The 25,348-nt window shown below is 46.9% G+C and overlaps 1 protein-coding gene across 2 annotated transcripts in view; it reads right to left on the reverse strand.

Annotated features, from left to right (window-relative positions):
- Nucleotides 1-25,348, reverse strand: part of POLR2B (RNA polymerase II subunit B) — an 837,536-nt gene that overhangs the window by 557,333 nt on the left and 254,855 nt on the right. For both annotated transcript variants that reach the window (XM_082254374.1, XM_082254373.1), the window contains 2 exons: nucleotides 21,422-21,541; nucleotides 21,136-21,322 (listed from right to left, as the gene is read on the reverse strand). In XM_082254374.1, coding sequence (XP_082110500.1) covers nucleotides 21,136-21,322; nucleotides 21,422-21,541 — 307 coding nt within the window. The remainder of the gene's footprint in view (nucleotides 1-21,135; nucleotides 21,323-21,421; nucleotides 21,542-25,348) is intronic.

Below are 25,348 nucleotides of genomic sequence, written 5' to 3' on the forward strand. Positions count from 1 at the left end.
GTCTGCCTCCCCCTCCTCCCTCTGCTTGGGGGGCCTATAACATACGCCCAATATTGCCCTCCCTATAGTGCCTTCCACTAAGTTCTACCCATAGGGATTCTGCCTCGTCCATAGCTCCATTATTAATATCATCCCTCATAATTACCTGTACACTGTTCTTAATATACAGACATACACCTCCCCCTTTTTTACCTGCTCTATCTCTACGATAAAGGGAGTACCCCTGAATGGTCGCCATCCAGTCATGAGAGTTTTCAAACCAAGTCTCTGTTATCCCCACAAAATCTAAGTCCTCCTCAAACATCAGCAGCTCCAGCTCTCCCATCTTGTTAGCCAGGCTTCTGGTATTGATTGGTATACAAACCTCTTAATTATGACCGGTTGCATATATCCTTGTTTGATGTTGTTTTTAGGCTGCTCTTGTTATTTTTCCCCATACCCACCTTGGCCTTAGGTACTCTAAACACCCTACCACTAATGTCCCCATTTGTGCCCTCTGAATCTTGCTCCCAGCTGGCTAATTCTACATCTGTACCCCCCCCCCATCACCTAGTTTAAAAGCCCCTCTAACTTTATGGCCATCCTCTCACCCAGTACGGCTGCACCCTCCCCATTTAGGTGCAATCCGTCCCTACCAAAGAGCCGGTGGCCGACTGAGAAGTAGGCCCAGTTCTCCAGGAACCCGAAACCCTCTTTATTACACCAGCTCCTCAGCCACTTGTTAACTTCCCTAATCTCCCGCTTCCTCTCTGGTGTGGCTCAAGGTACAGGTAGAATTTCTGAAAATACTACCTTGGAGGTCCTACTCCTCAACTTGGCGCTTAAGTCCCTGAAATCGTTTAGGACTCTCCATCTTCCTCTGCCTATGTCATTGGTACCCATGTGTACCATGAGAGCTGAGACTTCCCCAGCCCCACCCGGTAATCTGTCCACCCGATCCGCGATGTGCCGAACCTGAGTGCCCGGTAAACAACAGACTGTTCGGCGCCCACGGTCTTTGTGACAGATTGCACGGAAAGTCCTAACGATTGAGTCCCCTACCACCAGCACCTGTCTTTCCTTTCCCTTTCTCCAGGCCTCACTGGAGGAGTTCTTCCCCTAGCAGCTAGGGGTGTCGCTCTGCTCCAGCAAAGCTGGTCCCTGACTGTTTTCCCCAACATCACGGTCACGGAACGGGCTTATTTATTGGGGAGCTCCAGCCCAGGACCGGCCCCCTTGCCCTTTTCCCTTCTACCCTTCCTGTCATCTACTCTGCTCTGATGCCTGCACCTCCGTTACCCCGGCCTGCACCTGTCGGGTACGATACCAGCTCTCCTTCGTTATGGACATTCGTCTTAGTGTTGCCAGCTGCTTCCCTAGATTCGGGACCTGAGCTTCCAGGGAAGCAACGTGCTTGCATTTTGTACATTTGTATTCGCCCTCGATCTCATGATCGAGGAACGTATACATACCACAAGATGTACACCGAATCGCATCTCCACACCTGCCGGGCATTGTACCTACTAATCTAATCGAATGGGGATTCAGTAATTTAAATCTGTCCTGTGTGGCTGTTGTCTAGCTTCCCAACTCTACATTCTTACCCTCTGGTACTCTGCTACACTCACTGACACTCCCAGACATTCCGGTACTCCCAGACACTCGGGTAGCAATAGGTACTCCCAGACACTCGGGTAGCAATAGGTACTCCCAGACACTCGGGTAGCAATAGGTACTCCCAGACACTCGGGTAGCAATAGGTACTCCCAGACACTCGGGTAGCAATAGGTACTCCCAGACACTCGGGTAGCAATAGGTACTCCCAGACACTCGGGTAGCAATAGGTACTCCCAGACACTCGGGTAGCAATAGGTACTCCCAGACACTCGGGTAGCAATAGGTACTCCCAGACACTCGGGTAGCAATAGGTACTCCCAGACACTCGGGTAGCAATAGGTACTCCCAGACACTCGGGTAGCAATAGGTACTCCCAGACACTCGGGTAGCAATAGGTACTCCCAGACACTCGGGTAGTAATAGGTACTCCCAGACACTCAGGTAGTAAAAGGTACTCCCAGACACTCAGGTAGTAAAAGGTACTCCCAGACACTCAGGTAGTAAAAGGTACTCCCAGACACTCAGGTAGTAAAAGGTACTCCCAGACACTCAGGTAGTAATAGGTACTCCCACGACACTCCGGTAGTAATAGGTACTCACAGATACTCAGGTACTACTCTACACCCTCAGTGTTTAATCTCAGTCACCAGTCTTACTTACCTAGTGTGTGTCCCTCTAAGCCTGACACTTGCAGTTCCTGGCGGCGATTTCTCCCTCCTCCCTCAGACGGTCAGTTTTCCTCTCTGCACCCGATTCCCTCTGTAACTTCCCGGTCAGCCTCCCCATTTGTTTCCTCTGCTCCCTCTGTCTGGAGGGGTTACCGCACCGCTCGCCACAAGGGGGGGGGGGGGTTCTAGCACCGCTAATTACCGCTCTTCTGGGGGGTTACTCACACACTGATGTAATGTGCAGCAACCGGAGGGGAGGAATCATCCTCATGATCAGGGAGCATGGCTACAAAACCTCGCAGGGTGGGCCACGTAGACCGCGGCGGAGTCTAGTATTCGAGTCTGACGAGACAGATTAGTCTGGGGAGGGCGGTGACGCTTTTTGCAAGCCCACCGCCCAAAGGCCATCTCCACCCGGGAAACAAAGGACTCCAGGACCGCCGTCAGTGCATCAAGAGAGAAGGTCAGTTGGGGAAACATGCTTCAGAGACTTCATAAGGTAAAAGGGGGAACCCACCATAAAAAGTGTCTACCACAGCTATGGGACTCCCCCACTGCACCTGTAACACCACAGGGGCATCAGCTAACAGAGCACCCCACAACCTGTAGCAGAAAGAGGGAGGGACCCCACCAGACTTACCACCACACCACGAGTAGCACCAGTCTGCACCAAAGATAGCTCAGTATCCACGTGCGGCGTCTAGGTAAAAGAAAAACCCAGAAATGAACCCCAGGGGAAAAGGAGCTCCCACAGCCAAAATCTACACCCAGAGGTTCCACATTCACGGCCGCCCCTCGTAATGCATGCCGGTCCAACCAAACATGGCCGCTGGTCAAAAGATTTTCTGAATATCAAGATAGGCCACAAGGACCAAAAACACCAAAAGGAGGGTCTGGGTGGAAGAGGGGGGGGGGGGAGGGGACCCGCAGGTCTGACCATCCCAGGGAGGGGCCAGCGTCTACCCCAAACCACATCTGGGGGAGAGGGGGGAAAGCTACTCACCATACCGGGAACGCTGTGACTGGGTTGTAGGAGACCAGACTGGGGAGGGGCGCACTGGATCTAGATATCCAGCCCGTCGCCCAGTCTGGCAGTCGATTGCAATTCTCAAAGAAAAAATAAAAGACAAACGGGAGAAAAAAATGCCATGTAAAAAGGAAAAATGCCAGGACCAGAAATCCCAGCAGGAAACGATGGCCTTACTCCTGACTAGGCAGAACAAAATCAAAGACCTATAGTAGAGAGGGGGGATGTATACCACCTAGAACTGCCTATAGGTATAGCAAAGTCTTTTTCTGCCTAGTGTCCTACTCCTGTAGGAGAAAATATAACTATGGCTCTGAGTATTGAGAGCTGTGCTCGTCAAAGAACAAAAGAAAAAAAAGGATTTTTGTACTTACTGTAAAATCCATTCCTTTGCGTTCATTGACGGACACTGCTCTCCATATTCAGAACCATAGGAATATATTGTCCCCTACAGCAGAAGGACACTAGGCAGCGCTGTGAAATTTTTTGTTTAGGACTAGTGTGAACATTTTTCAGGATGGGTTTTTTTATAGCTTGTCATTATGGCTCCTGTTTTTGGTTTGCTTGCAATACGCTCATTGGAGCATGTACGGGCGAACCCGCATTGAGGAAAGACTACAGGCAGAGAAAACCAGATTTACAGTATTACCTTGGGGAGATGCAGACTAGAATACTGCAATCACTGAGCAGCAAATTATATTACCTGTGATGTATTTCAGTTTTCTTACAAACCTGGCCTGTTAGTGTGCCCTGAGGAACGGAGTTGATAAACACTGCCTTAAGTACCGATCGTCGGCCGAATGATCGGCCGTCTTTTGTCCCTGGGCTGTCGTGTCAGCTGAAAAGTGCAAAAGACTGCACGCGAATTTTGTCGGCCAATAACAGCCGACTGCAGAAGTGATGGCATGTGATGGTTAACTTTCCCTGTGTTTTTTCTTTTCTGAGCATGCCCAGTCTTGCAAATCTGCTGTCTGTCGGCCGAATTCAGTACTGACTGGCGAACAATCGGCCGTTCTGGTGTCGGCATACAAAAATTTTAATGCTTTCACAACAGATTCTGTTCGGCCGAAAGTGCGCTGTCGGCTGTCGGAAGCATCATACTAACAAGCCGAAAATCGGCCGATCGTTCGGCGGCCGAACATTTTCGGCCGACAATCTGCACGTGTGTACAGGCCTTTAGATATGCAGATGCGTTCGCTCTACATAGACATCTCCGCCGGTGAACTCTCCATGCACGGGTCTGTTTGCAGGTAGAGATCTATGTGTATTGTGGTGCAGAGTCAATATCATTTTGATATCTATCTGCCTTTATGAAGGGATACACACGTCTTTCTACTGTGCCTGATCACCATAGTGGAAACAGCATTGGTCTTTCCCTGCAGATAGCCTTAAGTCTATGGGAACAGTAGTATATTCCCTTTAGGCATTGTTCTCTTAAGATTTGCTGAATGGGAGTCATGCCAGTAGCAGTGGGGGGAATGCATGCACGAGTTTGATCATTCCAGCTTTCAAGGTTCTATACGCTGGTTTCATTGTTTAGTGTTAGGTGCGAATTCTGGAACATGTGGGTTTAATTGTTAACTATGGTGTGCGGATTTCCACACACCAACGGCAGGAAGCCATGCACTCTGTTCTGCTCATTCACGAACGTGTACTCCCCCTTTCTATTGTATATTTGAACGTATACAGGTGTGTCATTGGCTGATTTTATGAGTAACTTGTGTCATGTGACTGTACATTTGGAACTGATTGGCTGATGTTGTATAGCCATCACTTCCTGTTGTCCTTTTGTTGTCCCCTAAATAAATGGAGCTCAATGCTTTTAGCAGGACATTCTATCAAGCATCCAATGTGATCCCAGCCTGTGTGTCTATCACTGGGTACTGCTGAGCGGGCTCAATTACCTTATACAACAGAGCTGAGAACTGTGCTTTTTAGCACAACGGGATTGATTGCACTTGGCATATATTAATATCCAAAAGTGCAATTATTGGTGCAACAGAGTTATTTGTGCATCAAGCATATATTAATTTCCAAGACAGCAGTAAACTGGATTTTAGTCTTACCATAAAATCCTTTTCTCTGGGGTTCACTGACGGACGCTACATGTCTAGAGCCTTGGGCGTATGCTGCTCTCTCTTCAGGAGTAGGACTAGGTGGAAACAATTTTGGCTACACCCCTGAGGCAGTCGCAGGGGGCATACCATCACTTCCTGCTATAGGACTTCAGTTTGTAACAAGAAGAGTCAGAAGAAGACATAACTCAACCAAACTCCAGTGAACCTCAGAGAAAAGGATTTTACGATAAGACAATACAGTTATCTTTCGTTCACTGACGGAAACCGCTCCATGTCATCTAGACCCTCGGGATTTCCCAAAGCAATATCAACATGAGGGGTGGGAAAAACACAGCAACACACAATTCCCAACAAGGTTAAACACAGCCAACCAGGTAAAACAGGAGCTCAACCAGTAACTGGAGCTCACTGCCAGGAACAAAATACATCCTCAAGAGGCGGGAACCTCTGCAACCGCAGCCTGCAAAACATTGCAGCCAAAAGCAGCATCTAAAGATGCAAGGACATCTACCTTGTAAAACTTTGTGAATGTGTGTACAGACAACCAGGTAGCCACCTGGAAATGGTCGCAGCAGTAAGAAAGAATCACATTTCGGAAGTCGCCGCCAGGTACACCCGTATAGCCCTGACCACATCCAAGGAATGTAGAGCAATTTCTTTAGTATGTTTCAGCTTAGGACATAAGGACGGCAACACAATGTTTTCATTCAAATGAAACCCTGAGACAACTTTAGGAAGTAACGCCTGACAGGGCCGTAACACCACTATGTCACCTTACCTGGTGGTTCACAGGGACAGACAGGACAACGCATCCAACTCTGACACCCTACGAGCACAAGTAATAGCAACCAAAAAGGCCACCTTCTGCGACAGAGTGAGCAAAGGAAGTTCACAAATGTTTTTAAAAGGAGGCTTTTGAAGCACCGACCGTACCAAATTTAGATCCCACGGAGGTACCAGGGACCGTACCGGAGGAGCCAGATTGTGAACTCCCTGCTCAAAAGGTGTGAACCAAGGACGTCATCACCAACAGCCTTTGGAATAATATGGCCAGAGGTAAACATTGATCTACACCCTGTAGAAACTCCAACAGGCAATACACAGAAAATAAATGGGGAGAAAACCCTCCCCCCCGGGGACTCACACCAAGTAATGAACGCCTTCCAAACCTGATGATAAATCTTCATGGAAGTAGATTTCCTAGCTAAACAGTATAAGAATCACCGACTGACAGCCCTCTGTCCTTCAGCAGCTGGCTTTCAATAGCCAAGCCGTTAAAGTCAGCGACTGTAAAGAAGGATGGAAGATTGGTCCCTGAGAGTAAGTTTCCAAGGAACGTCTGCAACCGCCTTACTAGGCCTTCATACCAAGACCAGTGAGGCCAGTCTGGTCCCACCAGAATTACTGGAATCCTTTCTGCCTCGATTCTGCATAGCCGTCTCGACATAAATTGTATTGGAGGAAAGATGTAAATCAGACAATACCATTGTCTGCACCTTCCTGTTGAGACGGGAGGCCAATAGATCCACAACGGGAGTCCTGCACCAGAGACACAGTTGATGAACACCTACGGATGAGGGGACCATTCTCCCTAATCCAACGTCTGCCAACTGAGAAAGTCCGCTTGCCAATTCTCTACCCACGGAATGTACACAGCAGAGAGGGCCTGAACATATAGTTCTGCCCACCTCAGAATGCCGGATACCTCCCGGGCCGCCAGGGCACTCCTTGTGCCCCCTTGATGATTGACATATCCCACCCCCGTAGCATTGTCAGATTGTATCCTCACCGGGCACCCTTGCAGATAATCCGTCCACTGAGAAAGTCTGATCGCCCGAATCTCCAGGATGTTAAATCGGCAGCCTGGACTCCTCTCGAGTCCAAACACCTTGAGCCAAGTATATTCCCAAGACACCTCCCCACCCGGATAGACTGGCATCTGTGGAAGTTACTGTCCAAAATAGGGGAAGAAAGGACTTTTCCAGGCGAAGTGCCGGGGAGCGGAGCCACCATATCAGAAACACCCTCGTACCCCGACTCAACAGGATAAGAACATCCAGCGACTGCCGATTCTTTGTTCCATTTGGCAAGAATCTCTCTTTACAGAGGTCTGGTATCAAACTGAGCACACAGAACCGCCTCGGAGGTGGAGACCATCAGACCCAGCACTTGCGTGCAAGTCCTGAGTGACAACCGACGGCTGAACAACAGGAGACAAATCCAGTACCGCGATCCCGTTCTGCCGTAGCAAGGCCAGCACTTAGGTCAAAACCTCTGTGAGCATCCGAGGAACGGAGGCGAGACCAAAAGGTAATGCCACGGATTGATAGTGCTCCTCCCCCATGGCAGAACGAAGAAAACGCTGATGTCCGACATATATTGGAATATGAAAGTAAGCGTCCTTGAGATCGATAGAAGCCAGAAGATCCCCTTGATGAACTAAAGCTACTACTTTGCGGATGGACTCCATCCAAAATTTCTGAACCCGCACAAAGTGGTTCAGAGCCTTGAGGTCCAAGATCGGGCAAACCTTGCCTTCCTTCCTGGGAACTGTAAACAGATTTGAATAAAAACCTTGAAAACGTTCTGACTCTGGAACCGGCACAATGACTCCTTGTGCTAACAAGTCCTACACTGCCCCATAGCGGGCCTGTAGCTGATTGCGAGACAGGTGCAATTTGGAAGGAAGGAAAGAATCTTGCCGGAGGCAAGGACCGAACCTCGGTCTTGTAAGCGAACCAACTCGTGTACCCATTTGTCTTGAATGAGAAAGGTCCACGGGTGGGGGAAGGCTGGCCTGCGGAATCTGTAATGCCTGCTTTGGACACACCATACAAGGGCCTCCCGCAAAGTTACGGGTGTATCTCGAACCCTTTTCCTGCGATCCAGACGCACGAAAGGGCCACTTGGTAGCCGAGAAAAAGGGACCACGTTTACAACAAGGTTCCTTTCCCCTAGCAACCTGCATAAGTAATGTACTCTTACCTCCCGCAAGGCCCTTAATGATTTCTTCCATAGAGGCACCTAACAGTCAGCTACAAAAGGTAGATCAGTCAGCACCTTTTTATAAGCCTGGTCAGCTGACCAGTACTTTAACCAAATCATGTGGCAAAGAATCACCGTCACAGATACTCTGCCAGCCAAGGGGGCCGCATCCAAAAATGCATCACAAATGTACTGTAGTCCCTGGATCATTTGATCCGCCAGCTCAGGAGGGCACTGACCCTCTTCCAGATCCTGGCGTAAAATTTTTGCGCATTTCGTTAAAGTCTGGAATACCAAGGTGATAGCAAACACCGGCCTCAACATTGAACCTGCCACAGTGAAAAGGTAACAGACTAGAGACTCAGCTCTTCTTGTCAATAGGATCCCTAAAGAACGGATAATCCTCCACCAGCAAAAGCGTGGCCTTATTTATCCTGGAAAACAGAGTCCACCAACGGTGGAACCGTTCGTTTCTTCAGGAAAAACTCCTTAAAGGGATATCTCCTAGAGAAACGCTTAAGTATTCCAACCATGCATTTCGGGGAACCCCACTGACTAGTGACATTCTCATCAAAATAGGTAGGAAAAGGGAACACCTTCGTCAACCTGGAAGATTTGCGTGTGCCAAACTGCACCGGCGTCGCCGGCTTAGCATTAGCTGAGTCATCCAATTTTAAAGTTTCCTGCACTGACACAATCAAAGCCTCCACCAGCGCTTTTTTATGCGCAGCTGTAGGAGGAGGATGATTCTTCCACACTGAGCACTCAGGGTGCATTGAGGCAGACCCAGTGGGCTGACACTCGTCCGTGGTGGCCAAATCCACCTCAGACTTGGAGGCGGCAGAGGATACAGGTGAAGGCGGGGGGCGCTGTTTGGTAGGCCACCTTTGCAGGGCCATATCAACCTTTGATACAAGTGATTGCAGGGCTGCGGCCATAGCCGCCAGGGCAGACAGACCGAGAGGGTCCCGCAGCTTCAAGGAGTGGGCCAGGTGGTGATACACGCTATAGAGGCTCGATGGTTAATCGCAGCCACATTGTGCACAAAAAAAAAAAAGCTCTCCCCCATGCACACTGTTTGGAGCACCACAAGAATCAGCGCACCCGCGGCACTGTGTATGGTACAGGAGGGATCGAACACCCACTATAACTCACCACCCCAGAGCTGGAGAGCGCCAAACAGCCTGCCACACTGCCATCAAAAAGGGAGAGGAAGCGCCGACACTGACACTAGAGGCCCCCACAGCACATCACCCCACTACAAGAAAATGGCCACCGCCACTTTCAATGGGAAACCCAAAATGGCGGCGCCATGCAGCGCTGTGCGGGACCCGGGACCCCAAGGAAATAAGAATCCACCAGGAGGGAACCCCCCATGGACTCCCCCTGCAGCAAACGTACAGGCCCCAAAGGGAGGCCTTCAGTGACATCCACCCAGCGCCCTCCGGCCCCGCACCAATGAAGCCCCCCCCCCCAAAAAAAACATCCCGTGCCCACCAAAAGGGGGCTAAGGAGGGGGGGGGAGAGACGGGGCAGGTGAGGGCGACCAACACAGAGGAACCCCGCTAGGGAGAGGGTGGAAACCCGAGATGGGAGGACAGACAGAGGGGGGCCTACCATCCCCAGGGAGGGCCCGCGACCACCCCAGCAATTCCCCGAGAAAGGAGGGAGGACACTACTCACCACACCTTGGCATCAGGCGGGCACAACTCCCAGCAGTCCACCGCACCATCTTGGAATGGGGGTGCTGCGGCCTGAGGTACGCTGTGGCTCTGATCGTGACTGCTGTCGTGACCAGGGCTAAGCGACCTCGCAAGGTGTTTCACTCGCCGGCCAGCCCCTGTCCAGTGGGGCTATGTCACGGCCAACCTAGTGCAGAGCTAATAGATGGGTCGCGCTCACGCAGGCCAGACCGGGAAAACCATAGAGGATCTAGGCTATCCAGTGCATCGCCCAGGCCGGCTGTTTATTTCAGTTCACAGAGGAACAGGTTGATTGTAGTTCACACAAGAACATGCAGGATTCTCACAGGATAATAAAGAAAAAAAAAATCCATTTGAAAAATGAAAAAAATTCAAGGACCGCAGATTACAGCAGAGTGCCAGGTACTTACTCCTGACTAGGCAGAAAAAACTAAAGTCCTATAGCAGGAAGTGATGGTATACCCCCTGGGACTGCTTAAGGGGTGTAGCCAGAATTGTTTACGCCTAGTCCTACTCCTGAAAAGAGTAGCATAAGCCCAAAGGTCTAGAAGACATGGAGCAATGTCCATCAGTGAACGAAATAGTTAAAACACTTGGCTACACCTATGGGCAGTCCTAGCTGGTATACATCCCCCTCTCTACTGTAGGCCTTCAGTTTAGTAACAAGCAGCATCATAAGTATAAAAACTCCATAGAGTGGAGGGTGCTGTGTCCGTCAATGAACTCAAAGAAATATATTTTAAAGTACAAAAATCCTATTTTCTCTTTAGTTCTTTGATGGACACAGCACTCCATATTCAGAGCCATTGGGATGTATCCAAGCAGTGCCAAAACACAAGGGGTGGGACAAAAAAACCTCAAGACTAAACAAAAGCCAACCAGGCAAGAGGAGCTCAACAAACAAAAACTGGAGCTCAACCTGAACAATACACTCCCAAAGAGGGAACAGACCCTCTAGACCGCAGCCTGCAAAACCCTGCGGCAAAAAGAAGTATCCGCAGATGACAAAACAACCCCTCTGAAGAGCTTAGTAAAAGTGTGCACTGATGACCAGGTGGCCCGCTTTGCAAATCTGCACCACTGACGCCTGATGACACAGAAGCCCCAAGAAGCACTAAGCGCTGGAGTAGAGTGCACTGTTACAGGAAAAGGAGGAACCTGACCCTTGATAGAATAGGCTCGTCACTGCCTGTCTGATCCACCTGGAAATGGTCGCAGTAGAAGCGGACAGCCCGTTTTTTGGCCAATCCGTGATTACAAACTGAGTCTGACCTCTGAAAAGACTGTAGCTGCAAGATACACCCTAATCACCCAAACCACATCCAGGGCATGCAATGCAAACTCCTTGGACTAAGCAGGTCTGGGACACAGGGAAGGCAACAAAGGGTCTTCATTCAAATGGAAGTCAGACAACCTTAGGTAGGAACAAAGGGTGTGGACTAAGAACTAGCTTATCTTTGTGGACCACCAAGTAGGGGTACGACAAAATAATGCCACCAGTTCCGATAGCCACCGGAAATGCCACCTTCTGTCATAGCGTAAGCGGGGGAATCTCCTGAATATTTTTAAAGGGAGGTTTCTGGAGAACTGAAAGCACCAAATTCAAATTCCATGGCATAAGAGACCGCACTGGCAGAGCCAGGTGTCGAACCCCTTGAAAGAAGGTAGGCACCGAGGAAAGCGTGGCCAAGGGTCTATGAAAGAAGACAACCAAGGCAGACATCTGGCCCTTGATGGTACTCAAGGCCAACTTCTGCTCAACACCTCGTTAAAGGAAGGTCAAAATCCGAGCCACCAATAAAAGGAATGAGGATTAACAAGTGACCCAACACCACAAGATGTACGCTTTCCATGTACGATGGTAAATCTTTCTCGAGGTAGACTTCCTAGCCTTCAGCAAAGTCGGAACCACCGACCCAGACAAATCTCTATCCCGCAGCACCTGGCTTTCAACAGCCAGGCTGTCAAAGCCAGCAATTGTAAAGCAGGATGGAAGATTGGCCCTTGGGACAGCAGATCCTGTCTGAGAGGCAGTCTCTAAGGGACACAAGATAAAAATGAAAATAAAATCAGCGCACCACAGAAAAAAAGATATAAATAAATGGAAAGCAGCCAAATACTAAGGTCCAAAATCCCAAATCCCAAACTGAAAAAAACAAATCACAGTGCAGTGCTTAGAAATATAAAATGATATAAATGGATGAAACAACAAATAAAAGTCCCAAAGTGATAAGGTGCTCATGCGGACATGAATAAGATGTGCTCCACAGTGCAAATGCTCCACCAGCCACACTAGCTTCTCACCTCCAAGTTTGACCCTGTATTACCAGACGGGTCAAACAAGCTAAATCCTTGGAAAGGGTGGGAATGATGTTCACAGCAGGGACAGTTTTATAACAGACCTGGATTCCTCAGTCAAGACAATCCGATACATCATTTGGGGAAAGACAAAATGCAAAACATAGTACTAAAAGTGCTTTATTTGTGAAGGTAACTAGTAAAATTACCAGAAACAGCACTGAGCCCAGTGCACGGTAAACATCGTTCTTACAATAAAAGCTCTGAGATGGATGGCAAGTGACGTCATCGACTCCTCCGCCCTCCGTACACGTTACGTCCCCAAAGGTGTGACTTTATCAGCAGATCTGATGAAGTCCCGCCTTTATTATTCTTATTATTATTATTTCAGGTACTTATATAGCGCTGTCAATTTACGCAGCGCTTTACATATACATTTTACATTTACATCAGTCCCTGCCCTCAAGGAGCTTACAATCTAAGGTCCCGAACTCGCATACATACACAGTAGGGCCAATTTTTTTTATACAGGATCCAATTAACATACCAGCATGTCTTTGGAGTGTGGAGGAAACCGAAGTACCCGGAGGAAACCCATGCAGGGACAGGGAGAACATGCAAACTCCGGGCAGGTAGTGTCATAGTTGGGATTCGAACCAGCGACCCTCTTGCTGCTAGGTGAAAGTGCTAACCACGGGGGGCGTGTCCTGGCCGCCGAGCACTATGGCCGCATAAACGACAGCTCCGCAGTCTCTGAGGGAGAAAAGCTACTCACCGAGCGACACAGCCCGACTCCGCCGCCCTGTCTTCACAGGGAGAGACAGCCGCACACTCCCGGAGTATGACCGTTTGCCGTCCTCGGGTCCCTGCCGCCTCACAGATTTCTTTGTCATGTCATCTCACCGCTCCTCCAAAGATGGCACTGAGGGAGTGGAGGATCCGGGAAAGGCGCCAAAGGTCCTGAACGAACAGGTCACGGACCCGGAATCTGACATGGATGAGTCACCCCCGGCACCTAACCTCTCCCTCAGCTGATAGAGGTAAGAGAGCTGCAGTATCCCCAGCTTTCTCTCCTACAAAGCCTTCCTCTGTTAAAAAACAACACGGAGACAGCGACAATTCACAAGCCCTGAATCTGACAGAGTCCTGCATTAACCCTCTGTCTGCCTTCCCTGCAGCAGACGTGCCAGCCACTGAAGCCACACTAAAGGCAATGCTTCTCTCTCTTCAATCTGGCTTCCAGAACTAGCGCAGGCTCTCTGTTCACAAATTGTCAGTAAGATTGGATGACCTGGAGGAGAGATCACACAATATGGAAATGCACTTTTCAGACATGGCAGCAGCACACAATGAGGTGGTGGACATGCATGAGGTACAGGCTGAAGCGATCCAGAAGCTGCAACTAAAAGTCGCAGACCTGGAAGACAGGTCGCGACAAAATATTAAGTTTAGAGGTATTCCTGAGACCATTAAGCCGCAAGACATCATACCCTATTTGAAACAACTCATGCAGAAATTGTCCCCTGACCTATCGCCTAGAGATCTCCTTATAGACCGCGCACACAGGATCTCTAAACCACCACACCTCTCAGATTCAATTCCAAGAGACATCTTGGCTAGAATACATTATTATAACGTTAAAGATCAACTCCTCAGGAACGCTCGGGTGCTGCCGTCTCCGTACGTTGGTGTGTCCCTCTTCCAGGATATCTCGCCTGCAACAGCTCAGAGGAGGAAAGAGTTTGGCCCTGTGATGAAAGTGCTGCAGGATAATAATGTAATCTACCGCTGGGGTTTCCCCACTAAGCTCTTGGTTACTTACCAGGGCCAACAAATAGCAATTACATCCCCAAAGGAGGGATACAAACAGCTCCACAATTGGGGGCTAGTCCCTACTCCATCGACGCACTCTGTCCGGGAGCAAGATCAACATCCATCGAAAGACTCCCGGGGACCACTGGACCGTGATAAGCAACGCCCATCTCCCTTGTGATGATCTTACCTCTGCCACCTTACGGGGCTTCCCCACAAGGGAATTATGCAGTTCATATTCCTTAGAGACTCAGGCATTTTTTATCTTCTCTTTTTTCACACACCCCTAGTAAGAAGTGTGCTAAGCACACGTGTGAACGTTGACATTTGGTTTACTTTTCTGTTTTCTATTCTCTTGGGTGCTACCTATTGTTTAAATGTGTTGCTATCAATAACCTATACCGTTTGAGTATCTTGATTCTCAGTGGGTACAACTAGTAGAGTACTATTACGAGTTGAATTTTTTTTTTTTTTGTTTTGCTGTTCCAGGTCCCCTCCTCTCATACTTATTCTAGAGGGATTTCTTCCAGGGCCGTACGTGCAACGCCAGCTCATCTTGACATGTCCCTCAATATCACTACTATCAACGCGAAAGGGCTTAATAGCCCCTTCAAGCGTTCCGGACTATGGAGGGAGGCAATATCTCTCAAAACAGATATATTGTGTGTCCAGGAAACGCATTTTGCACAAGATAGGGCTCCTTCAGGCACTCATAGGCTCTTCCCACACCAATTTTTTGCGAATGCACCCAATAAGTCGAAAGGTGTGATGATAGCTATACGAAACACTGTTGCTTTCCAACTTCACCATATAGAAACAGACCCCTGCGGCAGATACCTTATTCTCTCTGCCTCAATTAACAACTCACCGTTAGTTATCACCAATGTCTATACTCCCAACATGGGACGCAGTCCTTTTTTTAAAACAATACTATCTAAACTACAACCTTTTCCCAGGGATCAAATAATCCTCTGCGGAGATTTTAATGATATTCCAGACAATGCTTTGGACACGTCCAATCCTACTAGACCTAGATACACTGCTCTCTCCAACTTGATAAACTCTGAAAATCTGTACGACCCCTGGCGTTGCCTTCATGGCACCGAAAAAGATTACACTTACTTTTCAGCAGCCCAAAAGTCCTATTCCAGAATTTACCTCTTCCTGGTACATCCCCTAACTCTGCAGTCTGTCTCTAAAGTATCCATTGGTTCCATCACGTGGTCTGACCATGCGCCGGTTACTTTAACCCTGGCACAGAGACACCATCCCACCAGGAGCTCTTTGTGGCGCATGAACACTTCCATTTTATCCAACCCATTGTACCAGGAGGAGATCAAGACGGCAATAGAGACCTACTTTGAAGTGAATGCTAACTCAATAGATAATGACTCGATTATATGGAACTCGCATAAAGCCTTTATCCGTGGCATGTTTATGAAGCTGGGTGCCAAAGAGAAACGCAAGAGATCTGAAAAGATCAATAACCTTCTGGCTCAAATTAGACAATTAGAAAGTTCTAACAAAGTCAGCCCTTCTGACCTCAACGTCAAGGCTTTGCGTCAACTTCGAGATGACCTAAGTTCCTTACTATACGCAACCTTTGATCACCATATTAGAAAACTCAGACTTGACTGGTACACACAACATAACAGACCGGGAGACCTTTTAGCGAAACAAGCTAAGCGAAAAGAAGCCCTACACAGGATCCCCCACATGACTTCCCCCCATGGCCACAGACTAAGTGACCCTAAAGACAGACTGCTTTAGTGACTTTTACTCTAAATTATATAACTTGAAAAATGACCCTGCGGAACCCTCTCCTACTCTGGACCACATTAATTACTTTTTTAACTCCCTGCGCCTACCGATGTTATCACCTGTCCAGTGCTCTCAACTTAATACTCCCTTCTCGGAAGCAGAGATCTGTGCAGCTATTTGTGACCTTCCCCAACATAAGGCCCCTGGCCCAGATGGTTTCTGTAATGAATATTTTAGCACCTTTATCACCTCTCTCAGTCCTCGTTTGTGCAAAACATTTAATTATTTTGTAGCAACAGGACATATGCCCGGGGAGTCTTTGGAAGTGACTATTGTTACCATACCGAAATCTGGCAAAGCCCTTGACAACCCGGCACATTACAGACCCATTTCTCTACTCAATACAGACACCAAGCTATATGCGAAAACCTTAGCTACACGATTGGCATGCTATAGGGCTGATTTGGTACAACCGGACCAGGTTGGCTTCATACCGCAGAGGCAAGCTCCGGATGGTACTAGGAGATTTATTGACCTCATCCAGTGGGCTGAGCATCCTCAAACGCCTTCTCTGCTCCTGTCTTTGGAAGCAGTGAATGCGTTTGACAGAGTACATTGGGGATATCTCTCCGCAGTCCTTCACAGATTCGGTATACGGGGTCACTTCTTCACAGCAGTTATGAATCTATACTCCTGCCCTTCTGCCAGGGTTTGGACATCAGGGCTCACATCTAAACCCTTTGGTATTTCCAATGGCACCAGGCAAGGGTGTCCATTGTCCCCTCTGATTTTCGCCCTCATCATGGACCCGCTAGCGACAGCTATTAGGTCACATCCCCAGATTGAAGGGTTTACAGTTGGGGACTCCACTCATAAAATAGGACTTTACGCCGACGACATTATTATAGCACTCACCAACCCGACCCACTCATTGCCGGCACTCACCGACCTACTGAGCCAGTTTAGTGCAGTCTCCATGTATAAAATTAATTGCTCCAAGTCTAATATGCTAGGCATATCCCTCACTGAATGCCTTAAAAGGCAAATATCTGCAATCTCCCCTTTCCCTTGGGCCCCAGCTTCCACTTTGAGATACCTGGGAATTGACCTCACAATACCCTCAGCCAATCAAGTGAGGCTCAATCTGGAAAGAGTACTTAAACTAACGGACTTATCTCTAAGCCTTCGCAATGTCAAAACATCCTGGGCTGGTAGAATTGCACTTGCTAAAATGTTTCTCATGCCACATATCCTTTACTTATTCAGAGCTATACCATTAACTCTCCGTAAAGACCAACTGAACAAACTCCAAAAGTCAATTAACTCCTTTATATGGAATGGTAAACACCGAGAGTCCGACGCTCCACTAGGTATGCTCCGTCGGGCTCGGGGGGGTTGAGTGCCCCTGACATTGGCAAGTACTATAAAGCAACTATTCTGGATCAAACCAAATATTGGTGGACTCAGTCACAGCAACATAGATGGCTGCAAATCGAACAAGTGGTACTGGGTTGCCCACCCAAGCATTTGCTTGCAGCTCTGTGGTTGAAACTTCACCCTCCGACGTTCCTACTAAACTCAATTACTGCTATCATTCGAGTCTGGCAAGCCATCTTACAAATGTCCCAGGGCATTTCCACACCGACCCTCGAGCTACTACCGCTTCAATCATTAAACTTATGTCAGGACTTGGGAATTGACTCTTGGGTGAAAACTGGTCTAACCTCGATTGAAAACCTATATGAACAAGGCCAGCTATCTACCTTCTCTAAATTACAAAGTGGGTCTCATATACCCCATCAGGACTTCTATAAATACCTTCGCATTCGGCACACATTGCAAAGTGGTCTATGGTCTTCTTCGACACTCCCTCTAACGATTGCCCAACACTATTTACGTCCATCTAAATCATACAATGGGATCTCCTTTTTCTATAGACTGTTGGCAACTACGCAAAATCAGCAAAAGCTGCCCTCTAAGGAACATCTTCAGTTCAAGGAAGCAATTTTCCAAATGTTTAACCCACTGGGAATCCATTCTAAAGATTCTTCACTTCTGGTACTACACACCGGATAAACTGTCGCGCATCTTCCCAACACAATCAAATAGATGCTGGAGAGAATGTGGACAATTTGGCACAGCATCACATATCTGGTGGAACTGCCCCGAGATTGCTATTTTCTGGAAGGAAATCAATTTGCTCATCAACCAACTCACAGGGCAACAGATCTCTCTAGAGCCACAAACTGCCCTGCTGGGTGTGGGGCTCTCCACTTGGCACGATGAATTCCACGCTGTCATCACACACATCTTAATAGCGGCACGCTTAGCCATAGCCAGAAATTGGAAAGCGCTCTGTGCACCTACCTCTCAACAGTGCATAACCATTCTGAACCAAAACATGCATATGAAATACATGTTTGCTAAGGCTCATTACAGCCTAACAAATTTCTTCGCACTGTGGAAACCCTGGCTCAGAAATCCTAATAGTAAATTGGACACTACTTGACTTTTTGACTCTTTACCTCCCTCTGCTCTAAGGAGCCAACTGAACCACACTGATCAATCCCACCTACTTGCCTTCTACAAATAACGCCTTGTATACTGCATTTATTTTCATCTACATGAAGCAGTTTTCTCCTCAATCCTGGAACACAGCATACACTGGACAACTACATCTGGAACTACATTGCATGTATGTTTGGAGTCTATACGCGACTCCTCGTTTATATCCCCCACTGAGAACATCTCACTCTTTCTTGACTCTCTGTTTTAAGCTCTCCACTCTAGAGTAGCACCATTACCACTGTAGGAAGCTGCTCGACTTTGGTGATTCATACTGTTAATTGATTGTACTATGTGATGGTTTTACGCAGTCTTGCAGACTGTTTTACTTATTTGTAATCTATTGTTGAAACGTTGAACAGAAAAAAAAAAAATACAATAAAAAGTTTCAAGTTTAAAAAAAAAAAAAAAAAAGAAAGTGCTAACCACTACACCACTGTGCCGCCCAACAAAGCGCGTACGGAGGGAGGAGTCGATGTCACCCACCATCCATCTTTGAGCTTTTATTTTAACCACACTGTTTAGTGTGCACTGGGCTCAGTGCCGTTTTTGGTAATTTTACTATTTACCTTATCAAATAAAGCACTTAGTACATTACACACTGAATTTTGTCTTTCCCCAAATAATGTATCGGATTGTCTTGACTGAGGAATCCAGGTCTGTTATGAGAGTGTCCCTGCTGTGAACATTATTCCCACCCTTTCCAAGGATTTAGCTTGTTTCACCCGTCTGGTAATAAAGGGGTCAAACTTGGACATGAGAAGCTAGTGTGGCTGGTGGAAGATTCACACTGTGGAGCACATCTTGTTTATTCATGTCCGCATGAGCACCTTATCACTTTGGGACTTGTATTTGTCGATTCATCCATTTATATCATTTTATAATGTTTCTAAACGCTGCGCTGTGATTTTTTCAAGTCTCTAAGGGACGTTGGCGAGGTAGTCCGGGGCCACCAGAATAACTGGAATCCCTTCGGCATCGATCCTGTGCAGAAGTTGCAGAAGAAGCTTGAGAGGGGGGGAAAAGCATAAAATCAGACGATACTGGCCCCACGGGGCAACCAGAGTGTCTGCGGCGTCCGCCACAGAATCCCGAGACCTTACTACAAACCTCAGTACCTACAAAAAACGTCCTGATGAAGGACGTATGTATGTATGTATGTATGTATGTATGTATGTATGTATGTATGTATGCATGCATGCATTATATATATATATATATATATATATATATATATATATATATATATATATATATATATATATATATATATATATACACACATACATACATATACATACACACAACAGTAAAACTGCAGGAAAGGGCACTAGGGGGCAAACTAATCTCAATTAATATTATTTTGTAATGAAATTGTGTGTTGTGTTTTTTACTTTTCAAATTTGCCGCCGGTTTCACCCCCCTGCGAGAGTCACGTCGCAGGAGACGGAAGCCAGGGCTCACAAGCATCGGGCGGACGATCCGGCCCCCGTATGGCGAATGGATCTCGGCAACAAGGTAAGTAACCCTCTACAAGGATCCAGCGATGCTCCCTGGCGGTACCCCGAGTGTGGCTCGGGGTTACCGCTAATGGCACTAAAATTTCCCCCCGAGCCACACTCGGGAATACTGCCAGGGAGGTTAATAATCAACCATGTAAGTTGCTAAATGTTGCACTTTCATTAAATGCAACCATTTTGAGGCGCCTCTCCTTTTCTACTCCGTAGCTCCTGCTGGATTTGGCTTCTAATCCCTGTGGAGGCTGCCATTTTTGGATGGACATTTTATGGTTACACAACCAATATCACAGTGCTATATTTCTATATGGACTACAGACTGAAGGACTTCTGGTTAATTAGATGTAGAACGAATCATACGAGTACGAATGATATACGAGTGCTTTAGATTACCAGCATGCTTCTGGAACAAATTATGCTCACAATCCAAAGTTTTACTGTACACATGAATGGTTTAAAACTCTTTTACTGGGCACGCTTGTAAAAACTGTATCCACTTGTCGACCGCCTACCGCACTTGTACTGCGGCAGGTTGACTATTGCGCGAAACGACGTACCTGTTCGTCATTTTGTGAAAGACACTGGGGAGCGCATGCGGCCAGAGAAAACGTTAACCCCTTCCCTGCCAGTGTTAAAGTACAGCAACCGTGCATATTTTTAGCACTGATCGCTATAATGTCACTGGTTCCCAAAAAAGTGTCAGGTGTCCAATTTGTCTGCCGCAATGTCGCAGTTACACTAAAAATTTGCTGATCGCCATTACTAGTGGAAAAAGTAAAAAGAAAATGCCATAAAAATATCCCATAGTTTGTAGACGCAATAATGCCATGATCTCCGACTCAACCAATCATAGGAAGCTTTGTAGTCTACAGTTTATACAGAGCGCGCCCAGTGGGCACAAATTAGTGAAGGAAATAGTTTGTATGGACTAGCTTGGCCCAAACATACTATTTAAAGTGAAAGGAAAACTGGGCATTTGCTTTAAACTCTAGGGCCGTGTGAAGGTGGTCCAGGACCCAGTTGTGCCTGGATCATGAGAATTGTTCAACAGAATTATAAATACTTTAGCATGCGGTTTGCGTGTAGGGATTTAACATTGTTTTTCATAGCACTAAATAAACTCACCTGTGATACACCAGCTCTAGCTTGATGGGCTTTTTTTTGGTCTCCCCAATTTCCAGTAGCCAGGGAGTACTTTAGGCCATCTGAAATGATTCTTGTCTTAATCGCCAGTTCCAAATTAAAGTCTTTTCCTCGATCAATGAATTTCTGTGCATAGATCCTTACTTCTTTTAGCAAGTTTTTAAACATTCTATAAAAAACAATAACAACAACAACAATCCATGTTTAACACCTGCTTTAAACCGTATAAGAACTATTCAACGAGCTTGTTAAAGATGAGCTATTTTACCCTCTGAAGAGAAAGGCAAGCAGAGGTCCTGCAAGGTCCAATCTTTTGTTTCCATAATGGTCTCTATCATCAAGCTCTCTCCTTCCCAAAGCAGCAAGAAGCAGTCGATGCACCATGTACCTGAAGCAAAGAAAAAATACTTTTACTTACAGATCACTGTAAATCAAGCTAATTTTGCAGTCCTAAAAACACTTGTATTAGCAGTCCTTTTGACTACAGAAAGACAGGCAACCTTTGACGTTTTCTGTTTTGTTGTACTCTGTGCGGGTTGCCATGCATTCAGAATAGCGCAGATGCGAACCCAGACTGAATGGCACAGTGAGAGGGATGAACATTTGGTGAGCATTGCAGCACATTTTCAAAACGCACATAAATGGTGCATTTTCTGTGGGTTGCATGCGTTCAGAAATGCATAGATGGATGCCAACACTGCCTAAATGGCAGAGCACAGGCTACGCAGGTTTGCCACATGTTCGGAAACATGTAGACGCATGTTTTGCGGCCAAAATGTGCAACACTATAAGCCCAAAAAGGTTCTTGAACTACTTTGGGGCATTTGCTGCTCGTAGGGCAGCCCATTCAAGTGATACTTGTTTAAACGTGAAAAAATAAAAAAATAAAAAACATTATTTCTGCTACGCTCAAGTGTCAATGAGATGGGCTGGGGAAGGGGTTGAAAAAAAACACTACCTAAGAAGTCTCAGCAGATGCAAGGTTTAAGACAAATAGACCACTAGCTGCTGAAGTTACATTGGAGTTATTGGAGTTATGGGTGATATGCAGCATCCAAGTCCCCTAAAAGTAGTGCAAGTGACTCAAGATGCTGCAATTAGGAAAGCACCTATAAAAATCTGTGTTTTCACTTCACCTGAGACGGTTTCACAGTCGCAGGTCACTAAGTAATCCTAGTAGTGTGAACCAAGGCTTAGCATTCAACGCTGTTCAGTTAAAATATGTCGAACAGTGAGTCCCTCAGATCCCGCCCCCCACAAGTCCCACCCAGAGAGCCCAGCTCTCTATGAATGGATTCACTTACATAGGAAGAAAACACCTTCATAACCCTCAAAGTTTGAAGTCTTGCAGTTGTAGTGCGGTTGCAGCATGGCTCTATTCATTAGAATGGGTTGTGCTCAGCAGAAGGTAGTGCCAACGAGCACAACAGGAAGTATAGTGCCCACTACAGCTATGAAGCAGAGTATTGCAGCAGATTCCTGTGCACACCCCAGTCCCTCCCTCTTCAGCTAAAGGGAAGTGGTTGGAGGAAGGTAAAAACGCAGCACAACCACAAGATTTTACTGCACCATCCACTAATGTAAACAAGCCCCAAGACTGCAATGATTCTAGTATGGGAGTGATTCCTTGCATCTTGCAGTTCGTGTATCAGTAACGCTCCGCTCACAATTTTAGCATGTTCCATACAAGTTTCCATGTGTCTCGCAGTGCAGCCCATTCACTTGAATGGGCTGACCTATGTGCGCTTGCAACGAGCTTCATTAACTTTTTCATAATTGCTGCATGTTTTTGTCATCTAAAAGCGCATCATGTTTACTTAATGAATGGCACTCAAATATGTGTTCTGCATTTTGCCATGCAATTTGGAAATGAGGGCAGCATCATGCCAATTCTGCCCACAATTCAAAATCCCTAGGTATGAATGGAGCCTAACATCTATTGCCAAAGTAAAGTACGGAGTTCCCTGCTAATATTTGTACAAGACCCTCATCCAGAGGAAATGTCGGCTATGATTATAAAGGTTAAAGGGAAACTCTGCCACAAAACTCAAGCGTCAGGTTCTGCTTTAACCACTTCTGGACCGAGCCCATTTCTGACAAGTTGCTTACAGGTTAAAATCTGTATTTTTTGCTAGAAAATTACTTTGAACCCTCAAACATTATATATTTATATAGCAAAGTCTCTGGAGAATAAAATGGCGGTCGTTGCAATATTTTTTGTCACGCGGTATTTGCGCAGCGGTCTTGCAAATGCCATTTTTTGGGGGAAAAAATAAATTTCAAAGCTTAAACGTAAAGTTAGCCCATTTATTTTTATATTGTGAAAGATGAGGTCACGCAGAGTAAATAGATACCCAACATGTTACGGTTTAAAATTGCGCACACCTGCGGAATGGCGACAAGCTACGGTCAAAAAAAATCTCCATAGGCGACGCTTTCAAAATTTTTAACGGTTACCATTTTAGAGTAGCTTTTTTTTTTTTTTTTTTAATTATTGCTCTCGCTCTGGCGATAGCGGCAATACCTCGTGTGGTTTTAACAAGCTGGAACCTATCATTCTGCCCAACTTAGAATGCCAGCTACTTCCCAGGTCACTAGGGCACTTCTTGTGCCTCCTTGATGATTGATATGCCACAGCCGTGGCATTGTCCGATTGAACCCCTACCGGGCACACCCCTGCAGACGATCCGTCCACTGGGACACACAAAGCCTGATTGCCCGAATCTCCAAGATGTTGATCGGCAGACTGGACCCCTCCCAAGTCCAAACACCTTGAGTGGAGTCTGTGCCCAGAACACCACCCCACCCGGACACATAGGCATCCATGGAAATCACTGTCCAATACAAGGGAAGAAAGGACTTCCCTTGCTAAAACGCAGGGGAACGGAGCCACCAAATCAGAGATCCCTTCACATCCCGACTCAACTGAAACCAGGTTGTCCAATGATTGAGAATTCTTGTCCCACTTGGCCAGAATCTTTCTGCCAAGGCCTGGTATAAAACTGAGCAAACGGAACATCTTCAAACAGGTAGAGACCATCAAACCCAGCATTTGCATGCAAGTCCTGAGAGATGACCGACGGTTGAACAACAGGAGCCGAATCGCCTCCTGCAACTTCAGCAGTTTTGCCTCTAGAAGACATACTTGGGCTGAGGCTGAATCTAGAGTCAAATCCAGGTAGTCCAGTTTGGTGGATGGAGTCAGAGCCGATTTCTGAAAATTGAGCATCCAGCCGAACTCCTGCAGAGTTTGCACACAAATATCCAGATCGACCTCTAGAGCCGACAAAGACTCTGCCTGTAGAAAAAGGTTGTCGAGGTACCCCAGTATCGCAAACCCCTTCAGCCTGAGCAAGGCCAACGCTGGGGCCAATGCTTTTGTGAACACCTGAGGAGCTGAAGCGAGACCAAAAGGTAAAGCCACAAATTGATAATGCTCCTCTCCCACAGCAAAGCGAAGGAAACACGGATGCCTGACATATATTGGGAAATAAAGGTAAGCATCCTTGATAACGATAGAGTTTAGAAAATCCCCTTGATGAAGGAATGCCACTACCGTGCGAATACACTCCGCCTGAAATGTCTGAACCCGCACAAAGCAGTTCAGAGCCTTCAGGTCCAAGATCGGATGGGACCTTGCCTTCCTTCCTGGGAACAGTAAACCGACCGGAATAAAATCCCTGAAACCGGTCTGACTCTGTAACAAGCACAATCACTCCGTGATAACAGATCCTACACCACCCAATAAAGACCTTGCAGCCAATCCGGCGACAGGCACAAGTTGGAAGGGAAGAACCTTGCCGGAGGCAAAGACCGAAACTCGATCTTGTACCCTTAATGAATCAACATTTTTACAATGCAGTGGATACATCGTCTGATGATCCCGATTTAACCATACACCCTAGTCCGGACAACTCTGCACTTACCTTTCGCGAGTCATGTGCTGTTGTGGAATTGGAAGACCTGGCTATGGAGAATGCAATCCCTTTACCTGAACATAGTGAAGGTGGTGTTAAAAGAATCCCCCTCTCCGCTTTTTCCAGTTTTTACCCTATCCAATCACGATCACCCAATATGGACCTTTTTCAAAAACTAGTGGAGAGAGATATTTTTAAATTAGCCACCGATACATCATCCTCCATATCCAGGTCCCTTGACAATTTGACCACTCAAGAAAGAGCTTCATTAAAATCAT

The sequence above is a fragment of the Pelophylax lessonae genome (assembly GCF_965119305.1).
Source record: "Pelophylax lessonae genome assembly, chromosome: 1".
Taxonomy (NCBI): Eukaryota; Metazoa; Chordata; class Amphibia; order Anura; family Ranidae; genus Pelophylax; species Pelophylax lessonae.